Raw genomic sequence first — 20984 nt, 5'->3', positions numbered from 1 at the left:
AAATTGCTCATCAACATCATAGAGGGGCTATAAAATACACCCAAAAAAGTCCAAAATACACCATATTAAAACAAGCATAAACTATAGAATACAAATACAACTATAAAATCATTATAAGAAATAACAAAAATCAAATCCATGAATCATCATCAAACAGAAACTAAAACAACTCAACTAAAAGAATAAGACAATTCACCCTCAGTTAAATAAAAAGTTACGACCTGTAAATACATCCAAATTTTCCCAAGTTACACCCAAGTATTCCTGATTTGCACCCAAAAGTATGATATAAAATGTAGAAAATTAATCAAAACTAGTATATTACATTCAATTCAAATAATAAACAATAAACATCAAGTTTCACAAGTGAGGTTCACAATATTATTCAGCTCCACAATCATAAACTATTAACAAAAATATTAATTGGAATTAAATCACACCTCAGGAACTTCATTGGATTCAAATTCAAAATCCACTCCACTCTGGTTCAGCTGACAATCTAAAGTTGAATCATCCATTATCTTCAAAACGATTTCAGAGCTTGATTTCAGAAACAATAGAAATCGAGAAAAACGAACAAAGAGAACATAGAGAGAAACACACGTAAACGCCGAAGGAGAACGCAGAGAGAAACGCACGAAAGAGATCACAGAGAGAAGGCAAGAAAACGCAAAAGAAATTCGAAAAAGGAAACGAAATCCTTTCAAAAAAGGAAGTTATATATTCTCGCCTGTTGATTGAAAAATCTATTAAGAAGCGCGTGGACTAGACGTGTTAGAAGAGGCACGTTTTAGTTATAAGTGAATATATGGACTTGTAAGACTTGTATAGCAAAAATACTTGTATGTGGAGATTAATTGTTTTAAATATTAATGACTAATTAATGACAAAAATAATAAATTTTGATACTACTATATCATTTTTCTTCCATTATTAATCACCACAAACTTTTATGATGTTTTTTCTTAATAGACATATCCTCTGAAGTCTTGAAGTTATTTCAGCTCTCAATTTTGCAAGTGAATAAGTCAGAAGAATATTGTCATACCTGTTCGTCGGACTCCCGACGAACTCTATAAAAGTTGGCAAGTTCGCTGATGAATCCATATTTGACAAGATATTTTGGTTTGATTTAAGTGGATTTCATCACATAACTCACACTTATTCACTAAAATATCATACTTTTGTGTTTTCTCTCTAGATTGTGCCTAAATGTGAAAACATGTATTTTTGTGCTTAAATTAGTGATTTTAATCTCACTTTTATGCCATTCGATGCCATGACATGTTTGTTGGGTGATTTTAGATCCTAGAGGCAAGTTTGGCAAGGCAAAAGTGGAAGGAAGCATGTACAAAGAGAGAAAACATGAAGAAAACCAAGGAGAAGCACACAGCCATGTGTGCGTAGGCACAACTCCCTGTGCGTATGCACAGGTACCAATGTGTGCCTTCATTAAAAATGCATGTGACTCACGATTTTGGGGCTCTTTTGGCCCATTTCTGATGGCTTGGATGCTGAAATCAAAGGCTATATAAAGGAGCAACAACACATAACAAAGAGAGCCAACTTAGAATAGGAAAACACATAGTAGGAGTAGGAGTAGAGTAGTATAGAAAATTCTCTCTTAGGGTTTTAATTAGGGTTTGTAGAATTTTATAGTTCAAGTTTTGCTTTTGGATTTTGCTATTTCATTGTAAGTATTTCTTTAATTTCTCTTTTAATTACCACACTTATTCTACACTTTCCTCTATTTTACTTTCTTTTATCAATATATGCATAGTTTTGCAATTCTTGATTTCTAGTTGTTAATTTGATGTTTGATGATCATTGCATGTTTGTTTGAGTTGCCTTTATTGATTTTGATCATTTATGGTTCATAGCTTTTATCATTTTCTCAATTTTGCCATATTTTATGATTATGTCTATTAGGTGTTTGATGAAATGCCAATGTTGATTGTGGGGTAATTTCAACCCCTTGACTTGGAAAAATGAGTTTATGAATTACTAGAGTCATAATGTCTAACATTTAGTGATGATTCTTGGGTTGTTAGTTGTTATTGTTTCCACGCTAGCTTTTTACCAATTAATTTGGTAAGTTAACTAGGAATTGTGGATTAATAACAATTATGCTCACTTGACTTATCCTTCGATATTAAGGGTTGACTTAGTGAGATTAATTCATCACAATTATCATAGTTGTGGTTATGGCAAGGAAAAGATCCCATGACTCATCCCAAGTCAAGGTTCTATTTATGTTTTAAACCACTTTTCCATCAATTTTGAGTCTTACTTGTTTATATTACATACATAGTTCTTTTGTTCTTTCATTAGTTTATTAATTGCAATTTTGTCTAGTTCTTTTATCTCTTTATTTTTATTGCTTTCAATCATTGAAAACCCCCCCTTTACTTCTCACAACCAAAATTGCGTGCGCTCATTGGCATTAGTTCCTAGGAAGAATGACGACCCGGGAGACTAAATACTCTCGATTTACATTTGCTTTGGATCGTGACATCTTTAGAATTGAATTTGATATTGGTCAATTGTTGGGCTTGAAACTATACTTACAACGCCAATCTTGTTTTGAGATAAATTCCCAATCCGCTCTAGGCCTCTATCATTTGCCTAACCCCGCCGAACTCTATAAATTTTATAGAGTTCGCCTAACTCCCGGTGAACTCCCTTTTAAGTTTTTTCAATTCTGCGTTTTTAATCCATTATCATCATCTCCAAATAGTATAGAAATCAACAAACAGTATATAGGAATACATAAAAATACACGGACAAACAAGCATGGCTTCTTCAAGGATTTTTTTAATTATAAATTAAAAAAAAAACATATTTAACAATAGCAACCATTATTATCGTCTTTAAAAATACATAGGTACACTGGAATAAGTCATATTTAACAAGGATTTTTTTTAATTATAAATTCAAAAAAATAACTATTCCAAAAATAACAAGGATTGTTATCCTATGTTCTTTTTGTGTACTCTTATGTACTCTCTAGAAACGATAATAATGGTTACCATTTTTAACTTTTCAATCTGATATATTTGAAGTAGATTATTTTTGGAAAATAATTATTTTTTAATTTATAATTAAAATTTTTTTTGTTAAATATGACTTATTCCGGTGTACTTATGTATTTTTAGAGACGATAACAATGGTTGTCATTATTAAATATGGCTTTTTTTTAATTTATAATTAAAAAATCCTTGAAGAAACCATGCTTGTTGTCCATGTATTCCTGTGTACTGTTTCTAGATTTATATACTATTTGGAGATGATGATAATGAATTAAAAACGCCGAATTGAAAAAACTTAAAAGAGAGTTCGTTGGAGTTAGGCAAACTTACCAATTTTTATAGAGTTCGACGGGTGGTTGCTTAAACATAAAAAAAAAATCGTATTTAAAAAATTAAATTCTAAAAATCATATTGGAGAAAATAATAATTTTTTATTTTATAAATAAAAAAATTCTGTAATTAAATGATTATTTCAATAATTTCTTTTCTCTATGTTTTTTTTTATCAGGTTTTGTTTTCTTTAAACAGAAATGTCATGTTCTTAAGAGATCGATTAGGAAATAAGGAAAAAAAAAAGAACATTAAATGTTTTTTGTTTCATAGAACATTAGATGCTTGTTAATCAATATTAACTTATTATTTTGGTAGATATCTCATGTGACTAACATGGCAAGATTATATTATGATGGGAACCAGTCGTAAGAGATACTCATACGATATGATACATTATTTTGATATTATTGTCTCTCTATTTTAAGAATATTATCGACATAATAAATTAATTAGGCACTCATTAGTAAGAATACTTCTTGTATATGAGTAATATGATTACCGACAAAAATGTAAGTAGGGTAATTTTAGGGGCATAATAATTTAAAATTATTTTATGTAATTTAATATTTATAATTTTATATATATAATATTTATAATTATATATTTATTACATTTAATATTATCTAATTATTCCAGTAATAATTAAAAAATATAAAATAAAATAACTTTACAAAATAAAATAACTGTTTCGATTTTCTTGTTTTTCAAATATTTTTTATTATAGAAATACAATACAATTATGGTTCCACCTTCCAAAAGGGACCCAGATTCTGAATAATGCACTGATCTGAAAGAGTATAATGGGTGAAATAATGGAGAAAACTGCTTCTCTTAATAAAACTAGAATTCCAAAAGACATATACTACATTATTCCGATAATAATTTTCCGAATGTTAACTAATTAAACTCTCATCTGATCTATCTCTGAAAAGAAGTTAACTAAGGCTCAGCACTATGCAAGTACGAATTGCATGATGTGTCAAACAGGAAAAACCAACTTAATATAATTAAGAACTTTTATTGTATCACTTTATCCATCACTTTTGAGTTTTGTCACTCGCTATCCCTACTTCATGGTTCATGCCTTGTACCATTGTTGCTCTAAACATATTAATCGACCTCCTGCAACAGTAGTGGTGTGCGAGAACGAATTAAAAAATAAATAAAAAAGAAATATAGATACTTATAAAGTGAAAATGAAATCACGTGAAGTTAATAGTAATAGGGGCCAGCCCATACGGCTTCTTATGTGTATATTACTCCATTTAGCATGTCCATGGGCTATTAAAGCTTATTAAACGGCGGCATTAAAACTCAGAAAGCTTGTTCGTTCTGAAAAGTTGACTCCAACGCAGATTCAAAGATATTATTGTTTGATGCAATCATATCTGCATCACTCAATTGCTGCCGTAAAATTTACCTACCTACTTACGGAGCACCATGATACTGGACCTACACTGCTTGATTTTTTTATGTTCTTAAGTCTATAACATAACTTTTCTATTATAGAGTAGAATAAATGAATGTTTATTCTGCGCCATGAAATTATATATGCTTGGTTAGATTAATCACCTTTTTTCTTACAAGATCCACTAATTTAGTAAACTCCAACAGAAACAACGGAAAGTCCAAAAGTATAAATACTTTATTTTGTTTTTTTAAATAAAAATTTACAAAATATATTGGATAACAAAATATTTTTAGTAATTATATGTCAGCTAAATTTTGTTTATACTTATGCATATACGTATGCATTCTTTTTCAATCCTCATCTTCTGCGTCAATAACAAAAGAGTATTGCTATACATACAAGTTTTTTTGGCATACAAGTCATACAAGTCATACAAGTCACGTACATAACGGGCGCGTAAAATTACGGTGTTTCTCTTTATATCACGCGATCCTTCTTCTCCTCCTCATCTTCCTTCTTCTTCTCCTTCTTCTTTGTATTTCTCCTCCTTTTTTATCGTCGTTTTTTATTATTGTTGTTATTGTTGCACTTTTTCCTCCTTCTTTTTCTATTGATTTTGCAACATTATGTATTTTTTTCTTTGTTTGATTTTTTTCTCAAAAAAAAATTATGAGAATATGAAATAAGAAGATAAAGAAGAAGAAACAGCAGCAGAAGATGAAGAGGAGGAAGAGGAAGAGTTTTGAATTATGCAGAACTTATTAGTGAACATAACACCGAAAATTCTTAAACAATATACTCGAATATCTTCGTGTTACACCTAAATTTGCTGCAAATACAGAAAAATATTTCCTCTAATGTTGCATTTCTTCTTCTTATTATTTCTTTATTTCTTTTTGTTAAATGAATGTAAGTTCATCCTTTTCTAAGTAATTTTGTATCATTATGTGTTTCTTCTTCTTCTTCTTCTTCTTCTTTATTTGATTTTTTTGTTTTTATTCTTGTTAAAAGAGTAAAACAAGAAGAAACTTGAGAAGGTAAAATAAAAATAAAAAGATGAATAAGAAAAGAAGAAGAAGAAGATGGTGATGATAATGAAAAAAAGAAGAAGCAGCAGCAGAAGATGAGGAGGAGAAAGAGGAAGAGTTTTGAATTATCCAGAACTTATCAGCACATATACGCCGAAAATTCTTAAACAATACACTCGAATATCTTCGTATCACACCCAAATTTGCTGCAAATACAGAAAAATATTTTCTCTAATATTGTATTTTTTTTCTTTTTTCTTATTTCTTTCTTTATTTTAATTGAATGAATGTAAGTTCATCTTCTTTCAAGTAATTTTAGCAGCATTATGTGTTTCTTCTTCTTCTTTGTTTGATTTTTTTATTTTTATTCTTGTTAAAAGAGTAAAATAAGAAGAAACTTGAGAAGATAAAACAATAAAAAAAATATAAATAATTTTTTTAGATTTTTCTTCTCATTGTATTTTTGCATGTTATTGAATTACTAATCAATAAATTTGCCTTTTTGTTGATCTAAATGTTGCTATAAATTGTGACTGAACTAGGATTTGTTAAATTTGTTACAGTAACTTAAATTTATTATTGAATTTGTTGCTTTCTAGTCGCAGATTCAGAATAGAGCCACTTTAATTCCAGGTAGTTCAAACGCAGCGGCAGCTGATCACTACCACTGCATCCCTCTCAGCTGAATTCTTACTCTATTCTTCAACTCAAGTTCTCATATCACCTTTTTTCTCTGTTTTAGTTAATTTAGGATTAGTTATATGTTGATTCTAGTGTTAATTTGATTTGGTTAGGATTATTTGCTGCTGTTAGTTGAGTTTAAGTTAGAATTAGGATTTTTTTATTAAAATTAGTGTTAGTTTATACATAGATAAACATGGTGTTAGGAGCTTCTTGTGTTTGAATTTCAATTTGTTTGGATTGATTGATTGATACTTTGCTGAATCACTACGAAATGCTACTGATTTTTTATGTCATTGGTGCTGAATTTTAAATTAGTGTTACAAAAAATGCTTGTTAGTGCTATTTTGTGTTATTTATGCACGCCAAGTGTTCGACAATATGTCTCAAAGAACTTTTATTGAATTTTTTGGCTCAATATTTGAAAATCAATGCTTGTTTGTACATGATTCTTGTTATAATGCATTGATGATTGAATATGATATGTTTTTTATTGACTAATTTTTTTTAAGTTGTAAATGATTGAGGTTCCTTTGCTTAATAGTACAAGATTAATGAAATTAGTCCTATGTAACCTAATTATGTCAACTTTGTATGCTTATTTAGTTTTGGGTAGTATTGGGAATGAATTTCAAATATTAAAATTAATCTTGTGGTATTGTTTAAAGGAAATACATAGCTCATCTCACTTATTCCTCTATTCATTTTAAAGAGGAAAAAATATCTACATAATTTTCATATTTTATTGATGAGCATTTGAGTTATTTTATATTTGATGCTTGTAAAACAGATGGAATGCTTTCTATAAAGCCACGAGTAAGTTTAATATTCTTCTCACGGTTAGTTTTGCTTTGATTTCACTGAATATATATATATATATATATATATATATATATATATATATATATATATATATATATATATATACTTCAAGCTTTAATATGTTATGAACCATAGCATAGTTATCAGAATCGAACTGGTGATCGAACCGATCAGGTTACTGAGTCATTGGGTCATTGGTTTAACCGGTGGGTTATTGGTTGAACCGGTCAACCCGGTATATATATTTATTTTATTATTATATTATTATAGGTAAAAACTCACATACAGTTATTTTTATGTGAAGTTGATATTTAAGAATCGTTAGATGATTTGACAAGTTTGACTAAATATTATCTAAGAAATTTCAACTATCAACTTCATATGAAGACAACTCTGTATACGAGTCTTTACCTATTATTATATATTAAAAGTATTTAATAAAAAATAATACTAATAGATATCATATAATCATGAAAAGAAAAAATAAATTATGATTAATAAATTTTGTTTGTTTATATTTTTAATTTGTATATATTTAATAAAATTTATAATTAAATAAAATATAATTAATTTAAAAATGAGTGGCTTTAAAATTAAAATAAATTGAATATAAATAAAATAAAAACTTGATATATGTATTATAATATGTATATAAAATTAACAAGAAATTTGTTAGCTTGGTAGTACAACCTTCCTCCTAACATCCTTTAGTGAAGGAGTTCGAACCTTGTGTTAGACATTTTGAAAAATTTTCCAAAAATTCACAAGGCTTGACACTTGGCAGCACTGGAGGCATACGAAGTATGGTGTTCTTCCACAACGCTAGTGCGTCGTAGGCTCCCCTTCAGACCCGACCGGTTCGGTTCGGTCCGGTTTTTACCGGATTTGACCGGTTTTCACCAGTTTATATCGGGTTTGACCGGGTCAATGTCTTAAGCAGTTCGAAAGCTGGACCGGACCGGTATTAAGTCCGATTCACCAGTTTTTCGGTTGAACCGGCCGGTCCGGTCCGATTTTGATAACTATGAACCATAGTATTAATATGTTTTGAATTATCTACTCGAAACTTTATTAGAGAGCAGCTCAAAGTTAGGAGTGGAATAACTTGCGAAATCGAAAACCATCTGCACCATAAACTCGTGATGGATGGAGTCATAGTAATAAGTAACATGCTAGTAGACAACATTGAGTGTTTCAGGAAATATGGTGATAAAACCGAGGTATCTTAACAACTTTCTTGGACTTTATGTTCTAAAAGCCAAATGATCAATTCTATTTTAGATATCTTTCTAAAGATGGTTTACATGATTCAATTTATGAATTTTTACCATCATCTGAAAACATTTGGTTGGATGCTTGGAAAATATTTAATACTATTAATGTATTAATTATTATACAAACATGTTCTGTAATTTTATATTATAGCAAAAAACATGTTCTATAATTTTTATTTTGTTGATGATTTATTGATTGTTTTTTATTGTATTGATGAGAGCTGTTCTATAATTTATTTATTATTTTATTCTAAATAGTTTTTTTGGTTGAACTACGGATAGACCGGTTGGACTAGTAAATAAGTGACTAGAGTAATTTGATGACTAGTCTGGTTTTCAAAACCTTGCTTTTAGCAATAAAGTTAATCATAATCATTGAAACTTAAAATACTAATCAGCATTCAAACCTAAATCCGCTAAACTAAAATCAATTTTCAGACACTTCCAGCGATAACCATAAACAGAAAATACATGAGACTCAAAGTGATACTTAACCCATGCCGCCATCAGGCCAAATCTTCAACCGTATGATGTGAGGTGGTGGAGGGGCATCAGCTACTGTCTCACTAACATTACCAGACTCCGGGGACACGACATCTATCACTGGAGGCAGCGTCAACATGGATACGGGCTGTGAGAGATAAGAGGCAGCATTATCGTCGTAGACGGAGACACGTAGTTGGGGTTAGGGGCTATGATGAATGGCTGACCCGCTAAACCCGTAACCTGTGGCATCACGAGGTGGTCAGAGTAGAGAGAGAGGATCTAGAAGTCCCAGGGCTACTAGAAGAAACCCTCCTTCTACCCCAACCACGGCTACTACCACGACCAGTAGCCTAATCCATAGCACCTTTTCCTTTCGACATATATGCGGATATCAAATTATCAAACAATCTCAGTAACAATTTCTCAGCAAAATAGTCATCAACACAACAATTAACGCAATTAGAGAATTCCAAACACTTCAACAATTCAAAGCCTAATGTATTGAATCTAACCTAACTTAATCAACCTAAATTCACTAAGATTAGAAAACTAAATTGAACTAACTTTGAAACTGATTCAAAATTAAAATTGAAATTCTAATCAATGATAAACTAAATTAAATTAGAATTAAACAATTATTCAATAATCTCAGCAATACAATCATCAATGCAACAATTAACACAACTAGACAATTCCAAACACTTCAACAATTCAAAACCTAATGTATTGAATCTAACCTAACTTAATCAACCTACATCCACTAAGATTAGAAAACTAAACTGAACCAATTTTAAAACTATTTGAAAATTAAAATTAAAATTCTAATCAAACTTAAAATAAATGAAACTAAAATTAAATAATTAGCAAACAATCTCAGCAATAATTTTTTAGCAAAATAGTCATCAACGTAGGAAACAACAAAATTAGAGAATTCCAAACACTTCAATAATTCAAAACCTAATGTATTGAATTTAACCTAAATTAATTAACCTAAATCCACTAAGATTAGAAAACTAAACTGAACTAAACTTTGAAACTGAATCAAAATTAAAATTAAAATTCTACTCAAACCAAACTAAATTAAACTAAAATTAAAGGAATTGGAAAAGAGTTGCTTAAGAACATGTAATGAAAAACAAAGCAAGAAGTAAGAGGAGAGATGGATGTTGCAGCGTTGGTCGCCAAAGTTGTAGTGGCAGCAGATGGTGATGACAGCGAAGGAAAGAGAGAGGGAGGGGAAGAAGGAGGCGTCGGCATAAAGGGTTGACGATGACGGAGAGGGGTGGCAACGACAGTGGTCTCGGCAGCGGCGGCAAATGATGGTGACGACAGTTGGTATGCGAGAGATAAGAGGGATGGTGGTGAGGGTTCGAATGAGGAGGGAAGAGTTTCATGATTTGAATTTATGCCCTTTCGGTCGGATTTACCGTCGAACTTTTTCGACGGTAAACTATTGCGGGTCACCAAAACGCATCATTTCACTAAATTGAGTTACCGTCAAATTTTTTCGACGATAAAGGACGTGCCAATCTAATTTTTTTTCCTCCAAGAAAACAGAATCCACCGGTAATTACTTAACCTTATGAATTTGACATGGTTACCACTGATAATCTGACAGTACTCAACATTTTTCTTGTAGTGATTGTTCATATGCTGTCTTAAATGTCAATCAAAATGCCTAAAATGGAAGCTCTCCATCTTACATGGGTCATCTTCAAGGGAAATGGATCCTCTCCAGTGGAAAAAATACTTGAGAGAATAAAGTGTGATCTTTCACCTTTAATTCTCTAAGTGGGACCAAAATTAAATAAGAGAGAGAAAGCAATAAAAGGTTAGATTACACACTGGACATCATCCAGTTTTTTTTCCACTGGAGAGGATCTACTCCCATCTTCAAGCCAATAAGCCCAAACCATGGCCGTGGTGTCTTAAAGTATACTGGTTGACCAATCTGGATGAGACAATAGCTTGGGTCCCATGACTCGAGTCCAATCCAACTCAAACATACAGCAAGTAAGATCTTCCTTCCCACTTTTCGATTACACTCACTGCAAGGGAATAATTGCCCACCTTGCAATAACCTCCCATTAAAAATTGGAGAGTTACCTTCTTATTATAACCAAATAAGAAATAAGATTTTCACTTGGTGATGACTAAGTCATTGTCTTTCTATATAAATATTCCAACACTTCAGGTATTTCTCTATTCATTCTACATTTATCTTGCTTAAATTTTTACAAACTTAGACATCAAAATTTTTTTGCAGGTATCCTCAGAAAAAGTAAAACATCTTTGTCAACTTCACCACATTCTACAAATCTAATTTCCAAAACTTATTACTCACGATTCGTTTCAGGTACATCTTAGAATAGTTACTAATCATACCTGGGTCTACTAACCACAAACCCAGCCCATGTTTTCATTAGCAGACAAGCTACATTCAAAATTGGGCCACACAAGGTCGGCTCAATAGTGGCAAAACCAGCCCATATATCCTCCTTTCACATGGATTAGACCGACTTAGATACGGAATTTTCAAATCTGTATCCGATCCGACTTGGAGAGCAAGCTAAATGTTCTCTCCACTACTTCGGTTATCACCACTAATGTGCTAACCCACTCAAAAATGGAGGTAACCTCGCACTCTATAAAAAAATAACCACCCATGATCTTCCGGAGTTATATCTAAGAAACGACCAAGTCCTACTTTATTACTATATAAATACCCTAATACTTAGGTATTTTTTTCAACCCAAATATGACTTAAACTCGCTTAAATCCTTATTAACTTAGGCTTCAAAATCCTTGTAGGTACTCCCCACTATTTTCCAAGCAAGGACATCGGAAAATCTATCATACCGACGGACAAGTAAACAACTTTAACCCTAGGCATCTTGACCTCACGTCCAGGTCCATATCCCATCCTATTTTAGGTAATACTTCGAAACAGTTACCATAAAGACTTGTTCACTGAGCAATATTAAAAAAATTACATTTCTATGTTTTTCAATTTGAAAGGTTAAAAGTATTTTAAAAATATTAAACTTTTATAAAATTAATTTAATATATTAATAATATAAAAAAATTTATACAGTTATTTAATTAAATCTATATATTTAAATAATTAATTTAAAAATTAATTATTTTTATTAATTTATTAATATATAATTAATTATTTGAATGAAACTTTTTTATAATAAAAAAGTATATAAAAATTAATTTTTTACAAGAATAGATATAACCCCAAAAAGTTTATTAAAAAAAAAGACAATGTATGGTATCTTGAAGCTCATAAAGGTTGCTATAATTGAAAAACGCTGCATATAATGCTCTTCACTTGTCCCAAACTCTTAATTTAAAATATTTATTTATTTATTTATAATATTGAATATTTACAAAAATATTAGAAAATATTTGTAAATATTAATTTAGAATGAAAAAAAATAATTTTTTATATAACTAAAAAAATCATATTTACTATTTTATATAATTTTTAATTTGTTTACTATTTTAAGCATTATATGATAATTTCACAAGCAGGATCTATTTCACAGTTAAAAACTACGCAATAGAGGAAGAACATTATTGTGTAGTCCATGTCAGCATAATAAAAGTAAACACGATTCCCACATTATAGTATATGTGCTGCTTGCGAAATTGCTGCTACTACTATATAACAACACAGATAACTCTGTCCTAAGCGTTATATTTCAAGAATTTGTTTAGTTTGGAATTTTTTAGAGAAAAGAGAGAGAAAGAAGAAGAAAAAAAGAAGGAAGAAAAAAAAGTTTTTGTTGTAAGGATTCGGAGTAACAATATCAATTATTTGAATGAAGACAGACATATTGCGGGATATATTGATGACCAGGTTAGAATTTAAATTATTTTTTTGTTTATTATATTATAGTAGTTAGTTGGTTAGTTAATAATTATAAATTTAAGATAATTTTAATATATTAGGAAATAGACTTTTATTAAATACAAAAATTTGGGAGACTTTTAAATTTAATGTATAAATCTTTGGATTTAGACTATATGTTGTAGATTATTATGAATAAAATAAATGTTAATTTTATAACTGATAGATTTTTAGAGATGCTTTATATAACAGGTGTTATTGGTAGTATTGGTTAAAATTTAATGTAGACATTCTTGGATTTAGACTAATTATTGTAGTTTATTATAATTGAGATGAACAATAATTTATGGGTGATAGATTTATAGGAATGCTTTACATAATAAATTTTATTGTTAGTGGCCGTTTAAATTAAGTTTAATGTCAAAATTACACAAAGTCGGCGGGTCCTATTTCCGATGAGGAATAGGGACTCAAAAATGGAAGAATCGCCTGATGCATTGCTGCTTGCTGCGGTATTTTTACAACTACAAACTAACCGACAAGTGCACCGGGTCGTTCCAAGTAATACCTTACGTGAGTAAGGGTCGATCCCACGAGGATTGATAATGATTGATTGATTGGCTTAGTTAGTCAAGCAGAAAAGAATTTTGAGATATTCAAAAGGTTTAAATTCGAACTCAAAATATCAAAAGAATAGATAAATAAATAAGTTGGGAATAAAATATGGAGAAAACAGTTAACGCTTCAGAGTTATCTATTTTCCGGATTGATTTTTCTTACTAACTATTTTAATCATGTAAGATTTAATTCATGGCAAATTATGTATCACTAGACCCTAATTCCTTAGACCTTCCTAGTCTTCTCTAAAATTTATCAACTACCAATTCCTTGGTCAATTAATTTCAATTAGAGGGTGATGATCAAGTTCCAGTTTATATGCCACAAGAATCCTAATTATCCAAAAATAAGGGGATTATATGTCACGTATCCCGTTAAATACAAACAATTAGAAATTCAGGATAATATGTTTTCAAGCTGTTGTTCAAGTAAAGAGCTTTTCCAAGTTTTACAAGAACTCAATTAGAACATGGATCATACTTCCGTTCCACCCAAATTCATAAAATAAAGAACAAAAATAATTATTGAAATATAAATCAAAACATGAATTAAATTAGAAAGAGCAAACGAATCAATCCATACAAATAGACAAAGCTCCTAACCTTAACAATGGAGGATTAGTTGCTCATGGAATGTGGAATGTAAATTTGTATAGAATTTCCTAATGGAATCCCATAATGGAATCTCTTCAATAGAAGAGAAGTCTCCCTTTTTTATAACTAATCCTAATTAATTTAAAGTCTAATTTCTAAAATTAAGATAATATCTTTTCCTATTTTAAAATCAAATTTGAATTTAAATAAGAATTAACTAACTAGTCTTCAGTTGATGGGTGGGGACCACTTGATTCATTCACTCTGCTGTCTCTAATCTATATTTTCTGGGCTGAAAACTGGGTCAAAAGCAGTCCAGAAATTGCCCTTAGCGTTTTCTGCATTTTCTGCACGTGGCGCATGTCACGCGTATGCGTCGATGGTCTTTTTTTCCGAGTCACGCGGATGCGTCGATCACACGCACGCATTGCTGTGCAAATCTTCAAATCATGCGTACGCGTCAGTCACGTGCACGCGTCGCCATGGAAAGCTCCAAATCACGCGTACGCGTCAGTCACGCGTACGCGTCAGTCACGCGTACGCGTCAGTCACGCGTACGCGTCAGTCCTTGCTGCCATCTCCTTTGATTCTTGTGCTGCAAAAACTCTATCAAATTCTACCAAATGCTACCTAAAATAAACAAAATTGCAAAAGACTCAAAGTAGCATCCATATTGGCTAAAAGATAATTAATTCTTTATTAAACTCAACAAATTAGATACAAATTTACTAGAAAAAGATAAGAAAGATGCTCACGCATCACTGCCTAAATTAGAGGAGGCTGGTTTCCCTCATGTAGCTCGAGTTAGAGATTTTTACTTTGATAACTCGCTCATGTTAGCTTTTATTGAAAGATAGTGTCCAAAAATCTATTTGTTCCACATATCGTAGGGTGGGTGTACCATCGTCCTTCAAGATGTTGCTTATCACCTTGGCTTGCAAACACATGGGGAGTCGGTAGGTGGTTACAACCGTAATTTTTCATACTTATTACTATCGCGTCACATGGGAGATGGTTGAGGTCTTGAGGAGGCACTTGTTGCATTGCTACCGCGTCAAGAGCCGCAGGAGGGTGTGTGGTAGGCTGAGTCTTTTACCATTAAGATGACGTGGTTGAAGGCTCGCCTAAGACAAATACCTGCTAACGCTACACCAGATCTATTCTAATAGTATGCACGTTGTTACATACTTAGATTAATCGGTTGACTACTGATAACAGAGAAATCTAGTGCCACGTACATGTTAGATAGATCCCATTGATTGTTGATTTCAAGAGATGTTGGCAGTTGACTACTTAGTAGATTTTTCATTGGCTCTGAGGTACATCTTTATGTTTACAAAGCTTTTGTTAGTAGTTGCTATTTGTGTTATTTTGTTACTAAATATATTCTGTTTTGCATATGCAAGTTGGTTGAGCTACCATAACGGCATAGTGATGACATGGGTTAGAGGCTATTGCACTGGAGGCAGTAGTTGAGCTTGGTCTCTTATAATAGATTATTTAAGTTTACATATAAGATACTTAGTAAATTCAGTTTACTTATGGTGGATAAATGGTGGTTGACAGACCTTGCATTGTGGTACTCTTCATGGAGAGACCATTTCGAGCCTCTGCGACAAACGATAGTGTTACCCAAGATGGATTTATAGCCTTTGCGAGCTTATTTTACCTTATGGTACTGGATGTGCCGCAGTCATTTCTCTTCATGGCGTGATGCTCATCTATTACATGTGTTGCTGGATGATGCTCCACAGAAGGCCCCAAAGGGTGTTAGCTTAATGCTTACTGCAGATGCTCCTGATCCTTATCATATGCATAACCGTACTTAGATAAGAGCATGGCATAGACAGTCTAGATAGCGACTTGATGCTCAGCAGGAGCAGGATGCGAATTATTGACAATAGGAGGATGTTCATGATGATGGTGGCATCAGGGACATAGATCGGGATGATGTTCCTAAGCACTCGGTCTTTGAGGTGGGCTCATCGAGTAGAGCTAGTCAGCAGACACATGCTGATAAATCTAGTGTTCAAGGGGATACGACGGGCCTTGAGATGCATCTGGACGAGATATACAATGTATCCCGTGTCACAAAGATTGATATAACACGTATTGCAGCTCAGTATCATCATAGCCAACCCATAAGGTCACACCAGCCTACTTTTATTAGGGTGCCGACATTAGCTCATACCACAGAACGAACACTTCTTCAGTTGAGTCTATCATCGATAGGTGTGCCAGCAGGTGGATTAAGTTCATTTTTTGACTTTTAAACTCCGCCATCTATAGATGCAAACTTATTCGAGTTCTCATCACAAAGTCAGGAGTCCCCTCCACAGGCAATAGATCCACCTCCGCTACGAGATGCCCTAACACAGTAGCAGGCCTAACCACAGTGACCCAGACGTGGTAAGTTGGGGGGTTGATTGTCTTGGTAGTGGTAGTGGTTAGGTTTTAGACTCTCTACTATTGTCATTATCTTCCATGTATTCATCTATGTTATATGCACCGAAAATAATATTTTACATAATCATATTTAACCACACGATACTCTATACTCTGACAAACGTTGTAATTATTGATGGCAAGGTAAACAGACTCTCTGTTATAAAATCTATGGTCGATTTTTAGCTCCATGCTCCTACTTGTGTTACGGTTGTTAGTGCCCTGCAGACCAAAGGCATCAGCTCCACTTGCATATCATCTACGTCCAATATCAAATAATGGCTTGGAACTTGGGCTCAGCTAGGAAGTGATAATGATGGTAGCAATATATATCGTGAGAAAGTGAAAGGCAATAGTTGAGTTTTTAGGACACACTCTCCTTATCACTATTACTGTCAGAACCATATTGGGGCCCACTCCTAGTCTGACTCAGACTTTTCGGAAATCAAATCAACACCAGGTTCAGATATTCAGAGAGAAGACTGAATTCTTGTGGAAGATTTGGTTCTTCCCACCTGACTAGTAGGTCGTGTTGCACAACCTATTGAGACTACATGTGGGAAAGAAGCACTATTGTCAACGTCCACAGAACTCGATGCCAGACTCCATCACTTGTTTAGTCACAATCTTTTTATAGAAATCGAATATAACTCACACATGATTATCATCCTTTAGTCAAAATACCTTATATTGAATATTCTATATGGCGTCTAATAAAAAATATCGATACCAAATTTTTCGAACATGCTTAATTCTAAGCATTCCCATATTGACTAAAATTAAGCTTTTAAGCCATATCAACAAATATAATCACTAAGTATACATAACAACGGAATCACTGCATTTAAAATATGCACCATCAGTTTTACGTGATATTGTTGTATTCGGATAAATAATAACTATACATTTACTAGCCATTTGATGAAATTGTTTTTTTTAAAAAAAAGAAAAAATAGATAAAAAATAAAAATTATTAAAAAGATATGATATATATAGTAATCCTTGGTGACAATTTCATATACAATTTTGCTGGCATAACGTGCGTTATGGTATTTTCTCACAATTTTGCTGCCATCAGCTGCACAATAGAAAACATCCATTGCTAATGTGTAAGCAGGTATGTGCAATTGTGTTTTTAGTCTATTTCATTGTCTTTATCTGCAATGGCAAGCTTCTCTAAGACAATGGGATCATGACCCCCCAAATATTTTATAAAAACATGAGTTATATGAAATAGAAAGTGAAATTATTTCAATTAGTTATCATTATATTCTTTTAGCCACAATGACCCGTGTTCAACTCTCATATTTATCATTCATTCAACATATTAAAATAGGCTTGATAATATTTGATACAAACACAATTTCATTATTTTCATAATATTACAAACTTATTTATTTAGTTTTTTTTATGTAATTTAATGCTATTTTAGATTTTATTAGTTTTTTAAATTTAATTTTTTTTACATTACACAAAATATAGGAAAATTAAATAAATACTAATTTAATTGTATTTGTATAAACTAACAGAGAATTTGTAACTCTTTAATAAATTGAGTAACTTTTTATATATTTAATTTAGTATGTAGTTATTTTATATTTTATTAATTTTTTAATTAATTTTTTTAAAAAAATATATTCAAATATTTAATAAATATTATAATTTTTAATATTTATTATTCTAAGTTCTAACTATAATTTTCTTTTTTTTACGTGTTTCACGTCTTATAATATTTTAATTATTTTATAATTATAACTTTTTTTTATTTATTTCTTGTTTAAAAACAATTAATACTATAAACTATCTGCAAAATTGTTACAGAAGGTTTAAAACGATAAAAAATTTAAAAAGCCTAAAAAAGAGTAAATATAATTTTTTATTTATTTAAAAAATAAAAGAACTCCTGAAATGAGAGTACGAGTATTTGACTGTTTCACACTTTCTTGCCAGGTCGGGTTAGCGCTGAGTAATTGACTATAACTCCGTAATAGCGGTGGGGATTCACATTTTATTACTGGGTGGCAAATGAGAAGTGAGAACTATTGATGTTGGGTGTGTAGCACGCACCGTGGTTGCGTGTGGTTAATTTACGTCGTCAACCATTTTCAGTACTACTAACTTCCCCTTCTTTCTTCGTTCTTTCTTCCTTTCTTTCTCTGAAGCCTTAAAGCTAAGCACTTTTCGCTCTCTCTCTCTCTCTCTCTCTCTCTCTCTCTCTCTAACAATCTGTGTTAAGCATGAAAGTAACAGAATCCGAAGCGGAGGCGGAGGGGGTGACTGTAAGGGAGTGCATTGAAGTGATGTCAAGCCTCCTGAGCGAAATCCCATCCATGGAGAGCTTCAAGGGAAAGTGGTCACTCATCGGAGCCACACTGACACACCTCCAAACCCACCTCTCCGACTCCGATTTCCCCGCCTCAAACCCACTATCCCTCGACCTCCTCCGCTCTCTCTCGCAAACGCTCCACCACGCTCTCTCCCTCGCCCAACACTGCCACTCCCCCAACCCCCCTCACGGCAAGCTCAAGACACAGAGCGACCTCCACTCCCTCCTCGACACCCTCAACCGCCACCTCCACGACTCCACCATCCTCTCCCGCACCCATATCGACAACGCCGCCGCCCTCTCCACCAACCCCCGCGACTCTCTCAGATCCCAATCCAGGAACCTCATCACCCGCCTCCAAATCGGCTCACCGGACTCTCGAAACTCCGCCATGGACTCCCTGCTTTCTCTTCTCCATCAGGACGACAAGAACGTCGTCATCGCCGTCGCGCAGGGCGTGGTCCCGGTACTCGTGCGCACACTCGATCACTCCACCTCCTCTGAGTCCAAGGAAAAAGCCGTTGCCGCCATCGCCAGAATCTCAACCGTCGACACCAGCAAGCCCGTCCTCGCTGCCGAGGGCTTGCTTCTCCTCAACCATCTCCTCCGGGTACTCGATTCCGGAAGCGGGTTCGCGAAGGAGAAAGCCTGCATAGCGCTTCAGGCGCTGAGTTACTCGAAGGAGAACGCCAGGGCCATAGGCTCACGCGGCGGAATCTCGTCGCTCTTGGAGATCTGCCAAGCTGGCACCCCCGGTTCTCAAGCCTCCGCCGCCGGCGTTCTCAGGAATTTATCGCGCTTCGCCGAGATCAAGGAGAATCTCGTAGAAGAAAACGCTGTTTTCGTCCTCTTGGGTCTCGCTTCTTCCGGAACTGCGTTGGCGCAAGAGAATGCCATCGCCTGCCTCTGTGGTTTAGTCTCTGAGGACCAAAGCTTGAAGCTTTCGGTGGTTAGGGAAGGTGCGCTGGAGAGCTTGAAGAATTTCTGGGAGTCGGGTCGGAGCCCCGATGTAGCAATTGAATTTCTGGGTCAGCTGGCTTCGTGTTCGCGCGTGGCGGACGTTGTTGTCTCCGATGGGTTTGTTGTGCCGCGTGTGGTGGCTGCATTGGGGTCCGGAGTTATGGCGGTTAGAGTTGCGGCAGGTAAAGCCGTATATGCTATGTGTTTGGAGAGCGCAAGAGCGAGGAAGGAGTTGGGTGAGTGCGGCGGCGTTAGCCCTCTGATAAAGATGCTGGTGGATGGGAAGAGCACGGAGGAGAAGGAGGCGGGTGCGAAAGCATTGTCGGTGATGCTGATGCATGCAGGGAATCGGAGAGTGTTTCGGAAGGACGAGAGAGGGATAGTGAGTGCGGTTCAGTTGTTGAACCCTTCGGTGGTGGGTTTGGATAAGAGGTACCCGGTGTCGTTGCTGGAGTCGCTGGTTCATTCCAAGAAGTGTAAGAAGCAGATGGTTGCTGCTGGTGCTTGTGTTTACACTCAGAAGCTTGTGGACATGGATGTCCCTGGTTCCAAGAAGCTCTTGGAAAGCCTTGGTCGTGCCAAGATTTGGGGTGTTTTTGCTAGACCCTAAAACGTTAACCTACTCATCAATCCAGCAGTTACACACAGACAAACACTCACTATAGGATTATAATAAGGCAGGCCTTGATTCATTCATCTCTCTCCCTCTCTCTATGTATCATAGTTTTTGTTCAGTTCTTCTTTCTTCTTTATCTAATTTATTTTGCCTTTTTGCCTTTAGTTTTTTCAAGTGTGTATATCTGGTGTGTATCTAAGTTAATTTTGTGATATGTTAGTAATTGTGTTCATAAGGCTCATGATCTAACTGAGTTGAGTTCATGTTCTTCAATCTTCATCTCATGTTTGTATTTATTCTGATCTTTTATGAGTAGCTAGCTATTTGTTTGTTTCCTTGGAACTTATTATACTATTCGATTAGAAAGGTGTGCCACTTTGTTGTGACCACCATGTGCATTAGCTCTGGACCCTGCATTATATGCCTATGGCTATGGGGTTGCCTTTATTGCACTATGGTTGGCTGTTGCCTTGACAAATAAGGACCCTACCTTAATCTCTTCA

The 20984-nt window shown here is 33.7% G+C and overlaps 1 protein-coding gene across 1 annotated transcript; it reads left to right on the top strand.

Moving 5' to 3' along the window:
* Nucleotides 1-18443: 18443 nt before the first annotated feature.
* On the top strand, nt 18444-20754 carry LOC112790975 (uncharacterized). The gene has a single exon (XM_025833619.3). The coding sequence runs from the start codon at nt 18817-18819 to the stop codon at nt 20473-20475; it is 1659 nt and encodes a 552-aa protein (XP_025689404.1). The 5' UTR covers nt 18444-18816; the 3' UTR covers nt 20476-20754.
* The last annotated feature ends 230 nt before the right edge of the window (nt 20755-20984 follow it).

The sequence above is a fragment of the Arachis hypogaea genome, chromosome 3 (assembly GCF_003086295.3).
Source record: "Arachis hypogaea cultivar Tifrunner chromosome 3, arahy.Tifrunner.gnm2.J5K5, whole genome shotgun sequence".
Lineage (NCBI taxonomy): Eukaryota > Viridiplantae > Streptophyta > Magnoliopsida > Fabales > Fabaceae > Arachis > Arachis hypogaea.
The sequence above is the reverse complement of the archived record's forward strand: the minus strand, read 5'-3'. Positions and strand labels throughout refer to the sequence as shown.